The sequence below is a fragment of the Sceloporus occidentalis genome, unplaced genomic scaffold, assembly GCF_023333645.1.
Source record: "Sceloporus occidentalis isolate IW3139 unplaced genomic scaffold, rSceOcc1.0.p SCAF_14, whole genome shotgun sequence".
Taxonomy (NCBI): Eukaryota; Metazoa; Chordata; class Lepidosauria; order Squamata; family Phrynosomatidae; genus Sceloporus; species Sceloporus occidentalis.
Window position 1 is genome coordinate 6,022,505 of NW_028316994.1, and position 19,515 is coordinate 6,042,019.

Consider the following 19,515-nt stretch of genomic DNA (forward strand, 5'->3'; position numbering starts at 1 on the left):
TAGTGAAGAGGTCTAGCTGTCTTCCCAAATTACAAATCCAAAGATTCTGGGAGATGCAGCCATGATAGTTAAAGTGGTATCAAACTGCTGTAACTGTGTGGTATAGAGACTCTCTCAGCCTCAGGTTTTCATGATCAACCACCTTTGGTATGTACTGAATTCTTGAAGGCAACTCAATTGCCTGCTCAGTGATTTTTGAGTTCCTTAAATACAAAGCATTTGTGGTTCAGTTGATGACAAAACAAATAAGAAGTTTATTGGGACCGATAACAAAAATGAACTAATTGATAATCAACATTGATTAGAGTAAAAGATAAACAACTAAAAATAACTTTGAATAGAAGCTTGTCTGAATGTCGCCTGACTGTTTTTAGCAGATGAAAGATTAGACTGGCAGGGAGATCATTATGAATTCTGCACGCTTGCATTTATGTTTTTGCAAAACAGTAACAACACAGAATACAACAAGGAAGAAGAAGAATACCAACTAAAGCAGTTAACATTGTGGCTACCATGAATGACAAAATAATAAATGAAACATTATAAAATTGTTCAATAAAATTAATAGATCAAGGAAAGGGGAAAATATAGCAGACCCTATTAAATGAATGCAATGATGGCAATAAAATAGGACAGTTCTGACTGATTAGTTCCTCTGGGTGTGGGGTCCAACTACACAGGTATATTGGTGGTCCTCATCCCTGGTGCCTTATCATTTTAGATGAAAGTCTAGCCTTGGGAAGAAACTGCAGCCCCCCCCCCCCTCCATGCCACCCCTGTTCCAGGATCCATGCACCTACATTATCAGCTATACTCTGCATATGCATGATATACACCCAATATTCACATTATACAACCACAGCACCTGGTTACATTTACTAAGAAACTGCAAGCTTTTATCCTCCATTTCTTCAGAAGAGGAAATGTTTAGAAATAATCATATAGGTTCCCTTGGAAGTGATGTGGTTAGTCTTTAAGTGTGTAGCCTTCCTGCAACCCACAACTAGAGATATATATATATATATATATATATATATATATATATATATATATATATGAAATAGAGGCAGCCTTAGCAATGAGCGTGCGCGCGCGTGTGTGTGTGTGTGAGAGAGAGAGAGATCCATTGGGTTAATACACATGTATTTTGCTATGATAATCTCCGTTCCCCTACACAAGAGCAAATAGCTATACCTGCCTATAGCAAAAGCTGACAAGGAATGGCACAGAAATCAAAGCACTTTTGAACATCTACATGATCCCTTGTTTTGGAAAATAAGGTAGCATATAAATGTTATAACTGCCACTTTTTAAAAAATTAAACATAAAGGTGGGAGCCTCTCTGATGCATGGACATTGGGCAGCTGTGAGGGGTAAACTGGCACAAATTTTGCTGGCATTCCTGCCTTAATTTCAGTAGTTAAGCCAAGAGAAATCAAGACTCACATTCAAGGTGAGAAACCTGCAGTGAGACTTTCAATATAAAATCTCTCCCTCACCCACCCAAAGGTGCATTCCAGAAAAATAGACTGACTACAACCACATCCCAAAGCCAGGAAGAGAAGTAGAAAGACATGCATTTCATTTGATGGGCAAGCCCATTGTGTTCGGAGAGCCATGAATCCAAAATTTATTCAGCACTCCTAAGCATTATGATAAGAAACCATTTAAAAGACATGCAAATCTTGCCCCCCCCCCCCAAATTTGCAGATTTAATGTACAATAACTGTGGTATAGACAACATCATTATCTGGTTCAGCTTCCTCCTGACTGTCTGAGGAGGTTTTTCTCAATTCGGCATAGATGATGTCTTTTGGCTGGGTAAAAGAGTCATCCTTTGGAGGCTGCAGGAAAATGAGGCACATTAATAATGGTGACATACAAGGTGTGACTCAAATATAATCTGCCTGACACGTACCTCAATAGATAGTAGATTGTATCTGCAAGACCAGTACCTACAGTTTCACTTACCCGCATGCAAAAAGAAAATATATTGTCTCTAGGCATTTTTCATGCACTCCAGCAGAATTCTATGCCATGCTTCTGCCAGAAGGTGACCACAAAGTTGCACTGGAGAACCTAGAGATTCCTAGAGAGATGTTCTCTCGAGGCATTTCTAGGTCCTCTGCTGCATTTCTATGGTATGCTTCCACCGGAAGTTCACTATTATCCATAGTTTCATATTTCCATGGTAAGTCCAGAAACATATTCCCTGCGGATATCTGTTTTAATATTGTAATAATTAATTCGATTTTAATGTACCCACTTTTGTATGTTTTAATTATACTTTTAAAAAAATATTGTAATGCCACTCTGAGTCCCAGTTTTGAGGAAAAGGGGAAAATATAAACAAACAAACATAACAACAACAACAATAATAATAATGGGGTCATACTATACTCTTTCCACACACACATCATTTTTACTTCCAATGCAGCCTAATGTAAAGATGGAGAAGGATTTAAATGAATCCAGCAATCTTAACTAAAACAGCATTTGTGCACATCCTCACACCCATTGCAAGAATAAATACAGTTCAAGAATTTTCCTATTTGCAAGGCTTGCAGGTGGAATAAAAAACAAAGCAATAAAAATAAAGAAATGTGAACAGCCAAAATGCATATGTTTGTTTTAAACCAGTGGTTCCCAAACGTCCTAATGCCGCAACCCCTTCATACAGTTCCTCATGTTGTGGTGATCCAAACCCATGAAATTATTTTCATTGCAACTTCATAACTGTAATTAAACTGGTGTTTCCCAATGGTCTTAGGCGACCCCTGTGAAAGGGTCATTCGACCCCCAAAGGGGTCCCGACTCACAGGTTGGGAGCCACTGTTTTAAATGTATGTACAAAGGTTTTAGTTATGGGGTAGGAAAAGTGTGAATTAGATAAATGCATAAATAAATGCAAGGGTTAGATAAAATATGAAAATAAATCCATGTGGATGAATTTCATTGCAAGAAAAAGAAACAAAGTATTGTAACCCAGCAAGGGTTCACATTTTAAGCACCATCTCTCAAATTTCATCAACAGTATTAGTTGCATTAAATTAGAAAGTGAAGACACACTTGCTTCTCCACGTGTCCTTCTCCAGCTGTTGAGGTGCCTGTGGATAAGAGACAGGATGAGTTTTGAAAACACTTCTCATAAACTGTATTGGCTTAAAGCAGAGGTGGCCTCCAAATGCTGTCTAAGGGGCATGGGGGCATTTTGCCAAATTTTTTCCATGTTCCTAGGCAGTTGGGAGGGGGGCAGGAAATGAAAAGGACATTTTGAATGGGGCTGTGACCTTCATTACAGAGGTTTTCCACTGACCTTTGTCAATCATAAAAATCATAGAGTTTGAAGAGACCCCAAGGGCCATCCTGTCCAACCCTCCACCTTGTAGGGCTAGTCATTGGGGGTGCGGGGATTACAGCCTGCACTGGGTGACACCTTACAAGAGGGGTGACACCCAGTCAGACCCTCCTCCTGCTCTGGGGTGAGAAGGGGTGAGCATGACCTTTCCAGTCTTTCTTGAGGAGGAGGCTGCCTACTCAGGAGAAAGCGGCCACCATAACAAATAAGAAGGGTGAATGTACTCCTCCCAGTTTTGCCATGGTAGTATCTCTCTCCTCAGGAGGAGGCCACTGCCACCGTGGAGGAAAAGGAGTGAGCGAACCTTTTTGGTCACCACTGCCCCCCCCCCCGGTAGCCCCCCATGCACACAGTAGATGACAGCAGGCATGGGAATGCCACTGGGAATAGACAATCAAAGTACCCCTGGCAGAGGCCATCCAACCGCTGCTTGAAAACCTCCAAAGAAGGAAGTCCACCACACTCCAAGGCAACACATTCCACAGTCTAACAGCCTTACCATCAAGAAGTTCTTCCTAATGTTTAGGAGGAAACCTGGTGATTTCCAGAAGAATTCGGTGATCCTTTCTAGTCTACTTGACACCACATTTTCCCCAGAGAATGCAAAGTTCTGTCTCTCCCAGTCATAACTAACCAGCCAACCAACCAACCATCATGTTCCTTCATTATATTTCCAGTTACCAGACTGAATGTTCTTCTCTATGCCTTCTCTTCTTTTTCAAGATATGATGATAAAATGGCATAGACATATATCACTTTAGCACTATGACTACACTGTCCCTCAATTAAAGAGAAATTAGAAATAGAAAAAATGAATAGTATGTAAGCAGGAGGGAAGACATGAATATTTTTAAGTTACCAGAATGAAAAATTTTCGTTCCCTTGATTTTTAGAGATATAATGCTTAAGTGGTATGTACTTATGGCACTATAGCACTATGACTATACAATACCTCCCTCAAATAAATAGAAAATAAAAAATAGGGGAAAATAACGTGTGGATCATGAATAAATTCAAGTTACCAGATTTAAAGCTTTTTTTCACTTTTTAGAGAAATAGTGCTGTAGCCTTATAACATTTTAGGACTTTGTTGTTGTTGTTGTTGTTGTTGTTGTTGTTGTTGTGTTTTCAAATCATTGCCACGTTATGGCAACCATATAATGGGGATTTCTTGGCAAAATGTGTTCAGAGGAGGTTTGTCATTGATGTTCCCCGAGGCTGAGAGCATGTGACTTGCCCAAGGTCACCCAGTGGGTCCCATGACCGAGTGGGGAATCGAACCCTGGTCTCCAGGGTCCCAAACCACTATACCATGCTAGCAAGATTATACAAAATATTAACAATTAAAAAAATAGAAAAAAAGAAATAGTGTGCAAGATGGGGACTGTGGATACTGGAGGACAGTCACATAAGGGAAGATGCTGAGCTCATGAAGGAGGTGGCAGAAGACACGGCCAACACCATCCCTCAAAGGAGAGAAAGGGGTGTTTGAAAAGAAACAGACTCATTAAAGGTGGTGCTCTAACCAGCAACAAACCAAGGCTCCAAACCCATTTAAGTGATGACTAGATACGGGAGCAGAAATAGTCATTATAAGGAGTAAAATCCCAAAAGAAAACTCTCCAACATTTCTTGGAACTATTCCTTCTGAGAACCCAGGGAAGTAAAGATACTTATATGGAGATTCCCAAATCTCATTCTGTTTACCTGATCCCAACCACAATTATCCTCAACAAGATTCATATACTGCCACTTACCAGTAGCTTTTGCTCTCCAGTGAGCCCGCAAAACTCTGAAGGACCTTTCACCACTAGCCAAGAGGGAGAAAGAAAAACTTATTAGAACAGGATCATCTGGAGCTCCCATACCTACAGTCATTATCGATCCACTCAACATTCACTTAAGACCAGGGAACATTTCCCAGGCCCCATTCTCACTTGCCCATTTGCTCTGGATAGAACTGGGTACATCCAGTTGCCCCCATACTGAATCAGCACAGTTACAAGTGCCCACTACCCTTTATCTTGATTGGAGCAATTTGCCCCTCTGAAGTTCACATTTGCAGTACCACTTTAAAATGGAGCCTCCATTGTTGTCAATCAAATTCACTTCCGCTTTCGTCAAAGGTGACATATCCTACAGCCACTGGCCAACTGAATGGGTGCTTTCCCCCTCCTTTAAAAAAAAACTGGCGGCAGTGTGCGCATATTCTGTCGACTTGTCAAATTTAAAAACCTCCAGGTGTGTGTGTGTGTTGTGTGTATTTGGGTCATTACAGATTATGGCAACCCTAAAACGACCCCATCCTGGGGTTTTCTTGGCAAGATTGGTTCCGAGGAGATTTGCCATTGCCTTTCCCATGAGCTGAGAGAGCGTGACTCCCCCAAAGTCAACGGTTTCCACAGCCTTCCCTCTGAATGCCAGCCTCTAGCTTCCCCTTCGCTTCCAGCCCAGCATTTCCTCCTCTTTGGAACCTTTTCCCTTCCCTTCCAGCCCAAAGCATTCACATAATCTGTCACAATAATAATAATAGTAATAATAATAACAAATGTCACTTGCAGCGGAGGCCACCTGAATGCCATCTCTGCATCTGCTTTCCCTCCAATTTCCACCCCAGAATGCCACCTCTCCTTACATACACACATGTAGCACAAGCATTCACACATTGTATCGATTTGCCAAATTGATAGGGAAACATCTGTAACATTTGCATTGTAGTTTTTGCATATTAAAAATGCCACTTGCAAAGTGACCTGCTGTGTCGGCAGCAAGCAAACGAAAAGGAAATGTAGCACAAGCAGACTCATTTTATCAATTTGTATCAACCTGTAGAACAAGCAGGTGCATAATCTGTCAAAAATAAAAATTTTAAAAAAGAGAGAGCAAGCTTCCTGCGAGAGGGAGGCATGTTCTGCCCTCTGCTCTCCCTCTGACCTAGATCCCTCCCCTGAACTTGACCCGATCATGACAGGGGCCAAGTTCACATTTGCCGGCAGCAGGGAAGAGACGAGTTTTCCTAAAAGACACAGGAAATAATCCACTTTCAGAAAAACTGCTGTAAGGGGGATTTGCCCTGGTTGTGGTGTGTAAAACCCTAATTCTGATGTGTTTAAACAGGTGCCAATGGGAACTTCTGACTTTTAATCTGGGATACAATTTGGTACAAAAGGTAGTCTGAATGGCCTCCCAGTGAACAAAAACACAGGATGTCTTTACACTCCAGAAATAAAACAGTCTAACAGCATTTTAACTGTCATGATTCAGTGCTATGGAATTCTGGAATTTGCAGTTTTGTGAAATACTTAGCCCTCCCCATCACAGAGCTCTGGTGCCCCATTATTTTTTGTTATTGTATGCCTTCACGTCATTTTCAACTTATGGCAACCCTAAGGAGAACCTATCATGGAGTTTTCTTGGCAAGATTTGTTTGCCATTGCCTTCCCCTGACGCTGAGAGTGTGTGACTTTCCCAAGGTGGGTTTTCATAACCAAGTGGGGAATTGAACACTGGCCTCCAGTCATAGTCCAATACTCAAACCATTACATCATGCTGGTGCCTCATTAAACTACAAACCCTGTAATTCCATTGCATTGAGCCATGGAAATAAAAGTGGTGGCAAACTGCTTTATTTCTGTAGTGTGCCAGAAGTCACACTGTCAGCCAACTTGCTGTTTCCCAGAAGGCTTCAGTGATCCTTTCTAATCTACTTGACACCACATTTTCCCCAGAGAATGCAAGGTTCTGTCCCTCCCAGTCTAACCAACGAACCATCATGACTCCCAGGAAAACTGAAACATTTTGAATGCATCTCGCAATCCATATTTAACCTACTATGTGATATTATTTTTTTCAAATTTCTGTTGCACTACACTCTTTCAAAAGTCTGGATCTTCACATCTGAACCACACCATCCTTTTCTTAAAGCTGAGCACAGTGCCCTACCATCCCTAGATCCAGCAGAATTCAAGATGAATGCCTGGGATCTCTTACCTTGTTTCTGTTGCTTCCAACAGTGCTAGAAAAAAACAAAATAAGAATCCATTGAAAGGGACTTTTATTTTAGATTCATATTCCTTCTTTGTTGTTGTTGTTATCCACCCTCGAGTCAATCTCGATCCATGGCGACCCTGTAGATGAGACATCTCCAAGACTCCCTATGCTCCACTGCTCTGCTCAGGTCTTACAAATTCATACTTCTGACCACCTTAATAGAGTCAATCCATCTAGCATGTGGCCTGGCTCTCTTTCTGCTTCCCTCTACCTTTCCTAGCATTATTGTTTTTTCCAGTGAGTCGTGCCTCCTCATGATGTGGCCAAAGTACAACAGCCTTAGTCTAGTCATCATGGCTTCCAGAGAGATTTCTGGTTTGATCTGCTCTAGGACCCATTTATGCACAAAACCAGCCCTTTTGATTAGAGTACAAGAGAGCATGGAAAAATCATGAGATAACTTCTGAAGCATCCAACTTGCATTCCATTACCGTAAGTTCTCCTATCTGATGAAGAATGTTTGAACTTCTTTCTCAAAAAGAAGTCAGACTTACCATCTCTTCTTCTTTTGTACCAAACAAGAAAAAGTAGCAGGAATAGGAAGAGCAGAGTTGCACATACACCTATGGCTATGGGTATGGTGAGTCTGCTTTCCTCATCTGAAAAACAGGGGGATGAAGTTAGACAAGCAGGTCAGTTCCTTCTTAAAAAATATTCCATGCCATTAGCTTATTCCAGAAAATGAAAGAGGGACATGACATAGTTAAGGACCTCATCACTGGCTTATCAGTGGTGAAGAGTTGGTGGGGAAAAGGAAAAAGAAACCTGGGATATTTCAAGAAAGATTGGGTTCAACAACCAAAGCAAAAATTAACTAAAAACTCATGAGACCTCCAGAGACTTTCTTCCCTATCTGGACGTGCCCTAAGATATTTACAGGGACGTTGTTGTCATTATTCTGTGCCTTCTAGTCATTTTCGATCTATGACAACCCCCAGGTGAGCCTATCATAGGGTTTCCTGCAGCTGAGGGTGTGTGGCTCGCCTGAGGTCACCCAGCTGGTTTCCATGGCTAAGCAGAGAATCAAACCTGATCTCCAGAGTCTAGTCTAATGCTCTAACCACTACACCATTCTGGCTCACCTGTTAAAATCTGATATGCTTCAGATTCTAGGTTTAGTTCTCCCTGCTAACATTCTATAATATGCATCAATCTTTCAGAGAGGCTCAGTTTGATGTGCAGTGTGGAAATCACATTAAACAAAACCAAAGCCCCAAGCTAATGGAAAGAACTAGGAAGATACCTAATAGAAGTTCCAAAGAACTGCTTCTTTTTGAGACCACAAAAGGACTTCTGGCAAATGCACAGCTGCATTTATACCATCCTTGATCCTCTAAGCTGAAGTTCCTAAAGTAATATTTGGCAATTTTATTATCAGTTGACATGATTATTTTTGTCGGGTTTCCAGTTTTATGGAGATAGAACATGACAAGTGGGTCTTGAATTTCACACTTAATGGTGACTTGCCCCATAAGGGGAACCAACACACCTGAGTTGCTGGAGTTGGTAGGTCTTGGTATCTGAGTATCTAGGAAGAGAAGGAAATGGAAAATGAGATGCCAAGCACAGAATGGCATAGCCCCATCGATCATCTCTATTTGTTTTCTGCTTCTTTGTAATGCCAAACATTTTATCTTAGACAAAGATTAGCTTTGGCTGCATTTGCTGTTTCTTCAATTTACTCTCTGGTCTTGTCTGCACTGGCCAGGATACTCCAGGGCAGATTGGAATACCTTGGCCATGGAGCTGGCCTGACCTCCTGTAGTTACTTGACTCTTTGTTTTTTGTGCAGGGACAGCTGTCTGCTTGGGCATCCACTGCAGCCACAGACTGCTCACTTCTGAGGTTAGAACGATGGCTGAGCAACAGTTGTCTGCCTCGTTCTGACCTCACAGCAAGTGACTGGTGACAGGGGCAGATGTGCTAGGTGGCGCATCAGGATACCTATGTAGACAGCCACCCCCAGCACAAAAACAAAGTGCTCCAAGTCTTCCCAGAAGATCTGAAATGAGGTACGTTTTTAAAATTCTTTTATATATATATATATATATATATATATATCTTTATTGATTTTTCTCATTTAATACAGACCTAGAAAGCGAAATGATAAGCATAAAGAAAGAAAAATTTGAGAGAAATACTACCATACCGGCTGTTGGTCGAATATGGTAGAGTCCCTCGCATATAACATGCTATGCTAACAAGTAGGGTTTCCTGCACCTCCTCAATTATACATCCATATAGTTCCTAGAACAACTCTTTATTTATCCCCCATATGCTATTCCAGTATACCACAATGGGACGCCAATTTTTTTCATAATGAGTAATATTTCTGTTTTTTATTTCATGAATTCTTTGTAACCAGTTTTCCATATTGGGTGCCTCTGCTTTTTTCCACTTAGCTGCTATTTCTAATCTTGCAGCCGTGATTAGACAGAGTAGTGTTTTTCATATTTCATTCTCTTTAGGGTTTTTCATAACCGAAGTCATGTTTAATAAGTAGATCTCAGGATCCTTGTTAAATTTGATCTTGAATATGTCTTGAATTGCTAAATGGACTTTCTCCCAGAATTCCTCAATAACTTCACAAGTCCACCACATGTGATACATGGTCCCCCTGCCCTTGTTAAAATTAACAACAGGTGAGGCAAATATAGAAATTTTTAAAGATATACCTCCGCAGATTCTGAAAAGAAGACAAGACTATAAATTTCTATCTAACGCTCTACAACAAAGGAACATAAATTTTAGATGGGACAAAATCGAAGGATTATCCTTTAACTATAATCAAAAGAGAATCAGAATAGATTCAATAGAGAAAGCAAAGATATTCTACAAGAAAAAATTAGCAAAGGCCAACAACACAAGAACCAACAGAGAGGAGAAGGAAGAAGTCAATCTTCAGTTAAATTTGAAGGACTCAACAATCTTACTAAACAACTCGGACTCGGAAGAAGATCTATTAATAATAATAATAATAATAATAATAATAATAAAATGTATTTATATACCACTATTCCATTCGATCACAGCGGTGTACAACAATTGCAATAACAATACATTACAAGATAAAAACTGCAATAGATAATTAAAACTTACAAAGCAGTGCACAGTATACATAAAATCAACATTAAACCAAGCCAGCAATATACTCGAAGATGTTAATCATATCGGGGGGGCACACATATCACAGAACATCAGGGAAGGCTTGATGAAAAAAAAGGTCTTCGGTCTCTTTTTAAAGAGATTCAGGGAGGTGGCGGTGCGGAGCTCCTCGGGGAGGGTGTTCCAGATCCCAGGGGCCAAGATGGAAAATGCCCTTTGAGAGGTTGACCTATATCTTGTAGAAGGGATCCTCAATAAACTCTTCCCAGATGACCTGAGTGTGCGAGGCAGATTATATGGGGAGAGGCGGTCCTCCAAGTACCCTGGGCCCAAGCCATTTAGGGCTTTATAGGTTATAACCAACACCTTGTATTGTGCCCGGAAGCGAACAGGCAGCCAATGGAGATAATACAAAATTGGTGTTATATGGTCGGCCCTGGAGCGTCCAGTGACCAGCCTAGCTGCCATATTCTGTACTAACTGAAGCTTCTGAGTTTGGTACAAGGGTTGCCCCATGTAGAGTGCATTACAGAAATCCAACCGAGAGGTTACCAGGGCATGTACCACTGTTTCAAGGTCCCCCCCCCCAGCCTAGGTAGGGTCGCAGCTGGCGTATCAGCCAAAGCTGATAGCAGGTGCTTCTGACCGTCGCATCCACCTGAGAAGTCAGCTGGAGCGACGAGTCCAAAAGCACCCCCAGACTGCGAACTGAGTTCTTCAGGGGGAGCGTGACCCCATTCAGGACAAGTGGACAAATATCCCCAGCCCCCCGGGCAGGGAGAACCTATCACTAGCACTTCCGTTTTCTCTGGATTCAAGCTGAGTTTGTTTTCCCTCATCCAGCCCATTACCGACTCCAAGCAGGCATTTAGAGGAGAGATGCCATCCCTAGTCACTGCATCATTCGGAGACATAGAGAAACATATTTGGGTGTCATCAGCGTACTGATAACACCACGCCCCGTGTCTCCGGATGATCTCCCCCAGCGGTTTCATGTAAATGTTGAATAGCATGGGGGACAGAATGGCTCCTTGAGGGACACCAGATGTAAGCACCCTCTTATCGGAGCAGACGTCCCCCAGCTGCACCATCTGGAATCTACCCAAGAGGTAGGAATGGAACCACTGGAGCGCAGTGCCCCCGATACCCAACTCCCCCAGGCGTTCCAGAAGGATACCATGGTCAATGGTATCGAAGGCCGCTGAGATGTCCAAAAGCACTAACAGGGACACGCTTCCCCTGTCCATGCCCAGACGGAGATCATCAACTAAGGCGACCATGGCAGTCTCAACTCCATAGCCCGCCCAGAAGCCAGTTTGAAATGGGTCTAGAAAATCTGTTTCTTCCAAGATCCCCTGAAGCTGGAAAGCAACCGCTCTCTCGATCACCTTCCCCAGAAAAGGCAGCAGCGAAACAGGCCGATAATTATTCTGAATCAGGGGGTCCAGGGAGGGCTTTTTTAGCAAAGGTTTTACTATTGCTGATTTTAAACTTGATAGAAAATGTCCCTCCCTGAAAGATGAATTAATTATACGGCGTAGCATAGAAGTGACCACCGTTCCCCCCTGGGCTGCCAGCCATGAAGGACAGGGATCAAGAGAGCATGCCGTCTTCCTAACACTACGAAGAATCTTGTCCACTTCCTCGGTACTCACAAACTCAAAGTGATCCAGTTTAACAGAGTCCATGGAATCCCTGGATACCTCTCTTATAGGATCTGAAAAAGTACTGGCATCGATATCAGCCCTTAGCCGAGAGATTTTATCCACGAAGAAGTTATTAAATTCGTCACAGCAGGCTTTAGAAGGAGCTAGAATAGGGTTCGGGGGGGGGGGGCAGTTGTGTCAGCTCCCTCACCACCCTGAACAGTTCTGCCGGACGCGACTCTGCGGACGCAATACGTGCAGCATAGAACGAATGCTTTGCTGCACTTATTGCCACTCCGTAAGACTTCAAAAGAGACTCAAGGAGTGTCTTGTCGGCTAAGTGCTGGTATCTTCGCCAGTTGCGCTCTAGTCGTTGCACGGCCTGCTTCCTTTCCCTGAGATCTTCCATGTACCAGGGTTGCTTATTGGAAGCAAGCTGGAAAGGATGCTTGGGAGCGATACTGTGTATAGCCCTGGAGAGATCCATATCCCAGATGTTAATCAGGGCATCAATAGAGTCGCCGTCAGTTTCAACCATATATCCCTCTAGGGCTTCTTGGAACCTTTTGGGTTCCATCAGCCTTCGAGGGTGGACCATCCTAATAGGTCCTCCACCCCCGGGGGGGCTTAGGGTAGAAGCCTTGATTTGAGCCTCAATCAGGAAGTGGTCCGTCCATGATAGGGCAGAGATAGTGAAGACCTCTGCCCACGGAGTATCCATGTCCAAACTAAAGACGATGTTGAGAATGTTACCAGCACAATGTGTCGGCCTTGAAACCAATTGGGACAGGCCCATGGCAGTCATGGTAGCCATGAACTCCCGAGCCGCACCAGTTGGACCATGACTGGCCTCGAAAGGGATGTTGAGGTCCCCCAGGACAAGAAGCCTAGGGGACTCCAACACCAGTTCCGAGACCAGTTGTGTCACCTCGGCTAGGGAGTCTGTTAGAGCACGGGGTGGACAGTAGACCAACAGAATCCCCAGACTGTCCCTGGCCTTCAGGGTCAGGTAGACGCACTCGATGAAGTCAGTTTTTCGGACATGGTTCCTGATCAAAGGAAGGGTGTTCTTATGGACCAAGGCAACACGCCCCCCCCCCCCGCCCACCTAACCTGATCTGGAAGGGCCTGTGCCCACACTGCTTCACTCTCAGGCCCAAGCCAGGTCTCAGTAATGCAAGCCAGGTCGCAGTTAAGTGAAGAAGTGAAGAAGAGGAGAGAAGAAAGAAAGCAAAGGATCTAGGAAAAGACTTGTAAACAAGACACAAAGACAAGTTAAGAGATGGAGATAAAAATAGCATCTTGGAACACTAAGGGATTGAATTTGGCTAAGAAAAGAAAACAGATTTATAATCATATTGAAAAGAGCAAATTTGATATAGTGTGTCTGCAGGAGACAAAAATAAGACAAGACGATAGTAATTATCTGAAAAATTATAAATTAGGAAACCTGTTTTTCTCCTTGGATAAAAAGAAGAAGAGGGGGGGTGGCGACATATGTCAATGATAAATATTCTGTGAAAGAAATAGGCAAAGATAGTGAGGGAAGATTCCTAATTGTAGAAATCTCTATTTTGGATAGCAAACTGGTGTTAGTTAACGTTTATGCTCTATTTAGAAAGAAAGGTGTTTTTTTTTTTAATAATTTAAATAAAAAATTACATGATTTAAATGTGAAGAATTACTTATTAGTAGGCGACTTTAACGGTGTATTGAGACCTGCTAGAGATAGATAATCAAAAAAACTGATAGCAAAAAATCAAGGGAAACTCCCTCCGAGCTGCTTCAATATGATAGAAGAGCATGATTTGACAGATGCTTGGTCTCACTTATATGAAGACAAAAAAGGCTTCATGTTTTTCTCCGATTCTCATAAATCTTTTTCAAGAATAGACTTATTTCTGCTCTCGAGAAATTTAACTACAAAGCTAACAAAGATGGAAATCCAACCTCAAACATATTCGGACCATAATTTAATAGAACTATACATTAAAACCTCTAAGAAGAGAGGATTTGAATGGAGATTAAAGGATGAATTGTTGGAAGACGGAAAGTTTGTTGGAAAACTAAGGAGAGAGATACATCTGTTCTTTAAAGAAAACATGACTCAAGGGATGCCTCCAAAAACTCTGTGGGACACTTTTAAAGCGGTGGCAAGGGGCTATCTAATTCAAAGATTTGCAGAAACAAAAAGAATTAATAAAGAGAAACAATCTACATTACTGAAAGAATTAGCGAGGAAAGAAGAAGCACTAATGAAGGACCCAACTAACAAAATTATCAATAATGAACTAAAACTGCTTCGGAAACAAGTTAAGATGGAAGAAACAAAGGAGCTAGCTAAAGAGTTAAAACTAGCAAAATCTGACTACTTTGAAAATGCTAATAAGCCAGGTGGATGGCTGGCAAATAGAGTAAGGAAAATTAGGAAATCCAAAAATATCTGTAAAATCAGAGATAAACAAGGAACCCACACAAGTAAGGACAAGATAGAAGAAGTCTTCTATAAATATTTTAAGAAGCTTTATAAAGAAGAAAAAACACCCTCATATCAGGATCACAAAATAGACAAGTTTTTGAAAGGTAAGGAAATACCTAAGGCTACTGAAGAGCAAAAAGCAGAATTAAATAAACCATTCACGAAAGAAGAAGTCATCTTAAGTATACAAAATCTTGAAGATGGGAAAGCACCTGGCCCAGATGGGTTTACGTCATTATTTTATAAAGTATATAAAAATGATATAGCTGACCATCTCTGTAACGTAGTGAATTCTATTACGAAAGAAGGAATACCGGACACATGGAAAAAGGCGCATATTGTATTGATTCCTAAAGAGGGTAAAGACTTATTACAGGTTAGCAACTTTCGAACAATTTCCCTCCTAAACATCAACTATAAGATCTACGCATTCTTGTTGGCAAACAGACTTAAACAAATACTACTACAGATAATAAAAGAAGACCAAAACGGGTTCTTACCGGGACGACAGATCAAGAACAATCTAAGAACAATCTATAGTATACTGGAATTCTATAATGTTAATAGAGGAAGACAATTAGCGCTATTATTTGTAGATGCTGAAAAGGCGTTCGATAACATAAAGTGGCCATTTATGACAGAAACTTTGAAGAGAATCTTGGAGAAACCTTTTGTGAAAACGTCAAGCAAATTTATAAAGAACAAACGGCCAGCCTAAAAATAAACAACATCGTGACTCAAGAATTTTCAATAACTAAAGGCACAAGACAAGGCTGCCCTTTGTCTCCTCTCCTCTTCATATCAACTCTAGAAATATTGAATAATGCCATTCGGAACAATGCTAACATAAAAGGAGCAAAGATCAAAGGGCACGAACACAAAATAAAAGTGTTCGCGGATGACATGACAGTGATACTAGAAGACCCAATTAACACCATTGATTTTCTGTTAGAAGAATTTAATACCTTCGGCAAAGTAGCAGGTCTAAAGATCAATAAGGAAAAGTCCAACATTCTAACTAAAAACATATCTAAAAAAGAACAAGAAGCATTGACTCTAAAGTCCGGATGTCAAATACAGAAAAAAGTAAAATATCTTGGAGTTTGGATTTCCAACAATAATAAGAACATGTTTGAAAACAACTATCAAAAACTATGGAAAGAAATTCGGAGGGATCTACTATATTGGAATAGACTACAATTAACGCTACTGGGGAAGATCTCTTTGCTAAAAATGATGATACTTCCAGGAATCATGTTTTTTATGATAAATGTATCGATAATCTCTGATGACAGAATTCTAGATGAATGGACCAAAGAACTTTAAAAATGTATTGGCAAAGGTAAAAGATCAAGGATTAAATGGGAGACACTGAGAGATGCAAAAGAAAGAGGGGGATGGGCTTTCCCTCATTTGAAACTATATTTACAAGCAGTAAACCTTACATGGATACAAGACTGGATAAAGTTAGAAAATAGAACAATACTAAATCTAGAGGGCTTTGACCTAAAATACGGATGGATACGGATATTTATGTACAATAAATTAAGAGCAGATAAAGTGTTCAATAACCATCCAATCAGGAAAGTCTTGCTACAGACGTGGCAAAAAATTAAACAGAAATGGTACAAGCAAATCCCCAACTGGGTCTCCTCGCAAGAAGGTTTATTTGGGAGATGGTCAGAGAACTTGAAATGGCTAACGTATCAAGAACTAATAGTGGAAGACAACTTAGGTCGTAGAAAAATGAAATCATTAGAAGAAATCAACAAGAAGGGATATGAGCTACATTGGTTTATTTACTCCCAAATTCAGAGCAAATTTATCGAGGATTTGAAGAAAGAAGGGATTGACACCTCACAAAACGAATTAGATATCATTTTTTGGAAACAGGACAAAAAGAAAATAAATAAGTTATACAAAACCTTACTTAAAAGAGACACAGAAAAGGAAGTAATAAAAGCTAACATGATTAGTTGGGCTCAAGATATTGGCCACACAATAGAGCTCGAGAGCTGGGAAAGTTCATGGAAAAGATCACAAAAATTCACGGCCTCCTATAATTTAAAGGAGAACTTTATGAAGATTTATAGTAGATGGTATTTTACCCCTACTAAACTCAAGAAAATGTTCAGCTTGCAAGATGATAGATGCTGGAGGTGTAACAAGGGTTTTTAAAATTCTTTTATAGGTATTATATCTCAAGTTCTGGTGCCAAGCATGCCAGATATGATGCAGAGTGCACCAGAAACAAGGGCCCCATTCCCACTGGCTTATAACGCAGATCAGGACGCAAATCATGGGTGCATCGTTCCCATTTGAGCACACATTCAATCTGCATTGCTCTGGTATCGTTCTCATTGGAATTCGAATCTGACTCCCATGTGATCAAATTATCCTGGGGGGGAAAACGAATCAGTGATTGATAAAGCAGTTTAATTTAACAGCGCATTTTTAGTGAGTTTTCCTGTGCCTCCCAAGTCTGATTCAGGGCAAATGAATGGGAACGAAAGGGTGTCTGATTCAGGAACTTGGGGGGTGAAAGGAGCGGTGCTCAAGGGGCTGGCCTGGGGGTGTCACCTGCTTGTTCTCTTTCCTGCATTACTGGCACCATTTTTTCCCGTTCGCATAGTCTTTCCCTCGGTTGAGTGGGAAGCAGGGTAAGGTGATTGCGCTACATTGAGCTCCAAACGCAGTAAACACATTACACCCCCTGCAACTTCCCCCCTGCTCCACATTCATAGACCGATGTGTGAGAAGACCTATTGAACACCATTTTAACTATTATTTTTCTTTTTTTCTTTTTTTGCCGCTGCCTGAGCGCCTGAGCAGCAGATGGAATTTTCAGTACATGCCTGCTTGATCCCCCCCCCAAACAGCCCAGGCAAAGGGATTTGGGGTGATTAGAGGCTCCTCTTCTCTCTTTCCCAGAGGGAGTCTGGGGAGACACAGAAGAGCCTCGGATGCGAAGGGATTTGGGGTAAAGAGAGGCTCCTTCTTTCTTCCAGAGGAACTATGGGAAGATACAGAAAGCCTCGAATGCAAAGGGGTTTAGGGCGGAGGCTCCTTCTCTCTTCCAGAGGGAGTCTGGGGAGACACAGAAGAGTCTTGGGATGCAAAGGGGTTTAGGGCAAATAGAGGCTCCTTCTCTCTTCCAGAAAATAGATTTGAGGGGAATAGAGGCTCCTTCTTCCTTTCCTGGAGGGTAAAAATGCCTAAGCGACTGATTGGCTGTGACATCAAGCGCTTAAGCGCTTTATTGACAGCTGCTTTAAAAAAAGAAGTCCCGGAAGGGCAATGGGAACGGGGAGCAAAATAACCCACTTCAAATTACCACAGGGAAAATACCAATGGGAACGAAAACAGGGGTAAAAAACCTCAGGTCTGTTTGCACCCATTTTTAATGGGAACGATGGGTCAGATTCGATTACGACTCGGGAAAAAAGAAGCGAAATCGCAGCGAAATAAGCCGCTTTTTTGCCCAGTGGGAATGGGGCCAAGGTTTGGGCCATGTGTCCTCTGAGTAGGACAGAAGCGGGAGGGAAGGGGCTTTGGGGCCCATGCAAACAAGGCCACTGATACACCATTAAAAGCATGTTTGGCCTGTGCTGAAAAGACTCTAGGACAGTAGTTCCCAAACTCTGGTCCTCCAAGGCTGCATCCACACTGCAGAAATAATCTGGTTTGACACCACCTTAACTTCCATAGCTCAATGTTATGGAATTCTGGGGACTGCAGTTTGTTGTGCGAGGCTCTGGAGCAACAACAAACTGCAATTCCCAGAATTCCATAACACTGAGCTATGGCAGTTACAGTGGTGTCAAACCAGATTATTTCTGCAGTGTGGATGCAGCCTGGGAAGAACAGAGTTTAAGAACTACTGTCCTAGAGTCTTTTCAGCAAAGATGAAACATGCTTTTAATGGTGTAGGAGGCCTACATTTTTGTCTTAGATGTTGTTCCGTTGTCAGTTAAGAATAAATGGTCTAGAGGGATACCAATGCAAGCATAGGCCACTTCACTTCTTGGCCATGTGAGGACCAGGGACAAAGGGCAATAAAAGACAGGTAATAAAATTTCAAATCTATTTGCAACAGAAAAAAAAAACATCCTTTGAAATCAAGGTTGTCCCTGCTTTTGGAGAAGCTAGCTGCCTCTTTCTTAAGCAGAGAACACTGAATTTCTCAAGAAGCCCCTGTAATGTTGCATGTGGAAAAACTCGCAATATGTAGTTTATGCTTTGGAGTTGACCCAATGAAGGCATTCACTGTCTTGTGAATTTTTGATTTTGTTTTATTTTGCTGAATGGCCAACTCGGACACCATGAATATATTTCCTAAAATCCAAATAGTAAACAAAGGAACTGGGAAGAGTATGAATGGCTTTACCTGTTATTAGCAGCTCCTCAGGGTCACTGGGTTCTGACATAAGAAATGGCAAGGAATAACTGCAGCTGTAATTCCCTGCATGCTCCTTCCTTGCTCTTTGGATGGTTACCTTAATCTCGAATGGACGTTGGTGAGGTATCTGTTTCCCATCCTTTTGGAAATAAAACTTGCTAGCTTCTCCTTGGACTCTGCAATGAATAGTGAAGTCTTTTCCAATGCCAACTTCAACAGACCCAAATCAGACTCTCTTAAGTTTATCGCATGGGGGTTAAACCGCTCCCCAGCATGTTCTAACGGGGGCGAGCGGGAGCGCACACGGAACGCGATGGGCACCAGATGGGGCCCAAAACGCGACTTTATCACACGGGGGGACGCCGACGCCGCGTGTTCCCATCGCGTCCCAATTCGGTTCCAGAGGGCGCCATTTCTGGGGACGCTTTGAAACAGTTGGTCTGGGTAAGTAGGGAACTGTACGAAGGAAGAGAAAAGA

General features: G+C 41.8%; 1 protein-coding gene across 1 annotated transcript; it reads right to left on the bottom strand.

Moving 5' to 3' along the window:
- Window positions 1-1,712: 1,712 nt before the first annotated feature.
- On the bottom strand, window positions 1,713-19,263 carry LOC149303674 (T-cell-interacting, activating receptor on myeloid cells protein 1-like; the record flags this gene model as incomplete). The annotated part of the gene is made up of 7 exons (XM_089480804.1): window positions 1,713-1,844; window positions 3,070-3,107; window positions 5,116-5,168; window positions 7,349-7,373; window positions 7,903-8,007; window positions 8,652-8,936; window positions 19,026-19,263. Coding segments are annotated over 7 exons (876 nt in total), but the record flags the coding sequence as incomplete, so codon positions are not given.
- Between the last annotated feature and the right edge of the window lie 252 nt (window positions 19,264-19,515).